Source organism: Amphimedon queenslandica, unplaced genomic scaffold (genome assembly GCF_000090795.2).
Source record: "Amphimedon queenslandica unplaced genomic scaffold, v1.1 AMPQUscaffold_11434, whole genome shotgun sequence".
NCBI lineage: Eukaryota > Metazoa > Porifera > Demospongiae > Haplosclerida > Niphatidae > Amphimedon > Amphimedon queenslandica.
In genome coordinates this window covers 8,143-9,634 of record NW_003548324.1, presented here as the reverse complement: position 1 = coordinate 9,634, position 1,492 = coordinate 8,143, and the positions used below count along the sequence as shown (strand labels likewise).

Here is a 1,492-nt window from a genome sequence, read left to right as displayed (position 1 = left end):
CATCTATAGTGTTGGTTGTAGGGGAACGAGTATTCTTCTTTGATTCTTTTGTAGGGACCCTACTCATAGTCTTTGATCTGCAGACTCGAGCGATATGGCCCATTTTCCCACAAGCACGGCATCTTTTTTTGATAAATCGACACTTGTTTGCTAAGTGAGAACCACCACATCTATAACAACTGATATGCTCTCGTGTGCGTGTGGTGGACTGATTGACATCCTGTGTCTCCTTGGTTGAATTTGGCTCATGCTGTTGCATGAATTGAGCACTCCTCTTGGCATCTTCTATCATTGTGGCCATCTGTACCGCTGTATCAAATTTAAGGTCATCAGATTCTGTCAAAAGTTTACTGTGGATGAACTCTTCAGAAAGACCGCAAATGAAACGGTCTCGTAGCGTCTCATCCAGTGCTGCAGGCTTGAAATCACATCGCATGGCCAGTCTTCTTAAATCGGCGACATAATCGGCAATGGATTCTTCCTCTCTCTGTCTGCAGCAACCAAATCTGTATTGCTTTGTCACAATCGAAGCTTTGGGGTGCAATAGATTGGTAAGAAGGGTTACCAGTTCATCTAATGTCTTGCTCGTGAGCTCTGCCGCTGTCACCATATTCGATATTACTTCGAATGTTTCATATCCCAGTGCTGATAAAAAGACTGACTTCTGTCTTCCTGCTGCTATGTTGTTCGCTTCAAAGTACAGTTTGATGCGTTGCACATACTTGGTGAAACCGTGCCGCTTGGGGTCAAATGACTCTAAAGAGCCTGCAGCCACTGCCATTCTAGACTATTAATCCTTCTCGCATAAGGTCTGAAAGTGTCCTTATCGCCAATGTAGTAAAGGAAGATTTCTCAGTGTAAAAGGACGATGATCGTCTCAAAAAGTCTCTCATCAACAAAGCCAAAAAACTCAAATACACACAAAAAATAACTATTAATAACTACATGAATACTCATAAGTGATAACACAATAATTACAATGATCCCAATAGTAATAATAATAATACTAATAATACTACTGGAAATAATAATAATGATAATACTAATAATAATAACAATAATAACAACAATAACAATTACAATAACATAATAATAAGCATAATGATAGATGATGATAATGTCAACAGTACTATAGTTCTATAGATTACCACAACATTCTAAGCGCCATTATTATTATTTATTATTATTGTTATTATTAACATATTAGCAAGCAGTTAGATATTTAGTGGTGTATCAATACAAACTTTTTAAAATAAAAACATCATTTTTGTAGTCATACAATGATAGTCCTTTTTAACAGTAATACTGGGTGAGCTATTAGTACCTTTTTTGCTGTATAGTAGCCATTGCCCGCGGAATGAAATTTTTTACGAAAATATGTTTGTCTGGACTTGTCCTTGAAAAGCTTCCTGTCGAAGCAAGAAGAATCCATCCATTCCAATGTTGCATGTACCCTATAGCTTTGTAATAACTCTAGCAAATGCAACTATGG

General features: G+C 37.2%; 1 protein-coding gene across 1 annotated transcript; it reads right to left on the bottom strand.

The window, feature by feature from the left end:
• Nucleotides 1-63: 63 nt before the first annotated feature.
• Nucleotides 64-781, bottom strand: LOC105315208 (uncharacterized; the record flags this gene model as incomplete). The annotated part of the gene is made up of 1 exon (XM_011409762.1): nucleotides 64-781. A coding segment is annotated over exon 1 (718 nt), but the record flags the coding sequence as incomplete, so codon positions are not given.
• Between the last annotated feature and the right edge of the window lie 711 nt (nucleotides 782-1,492).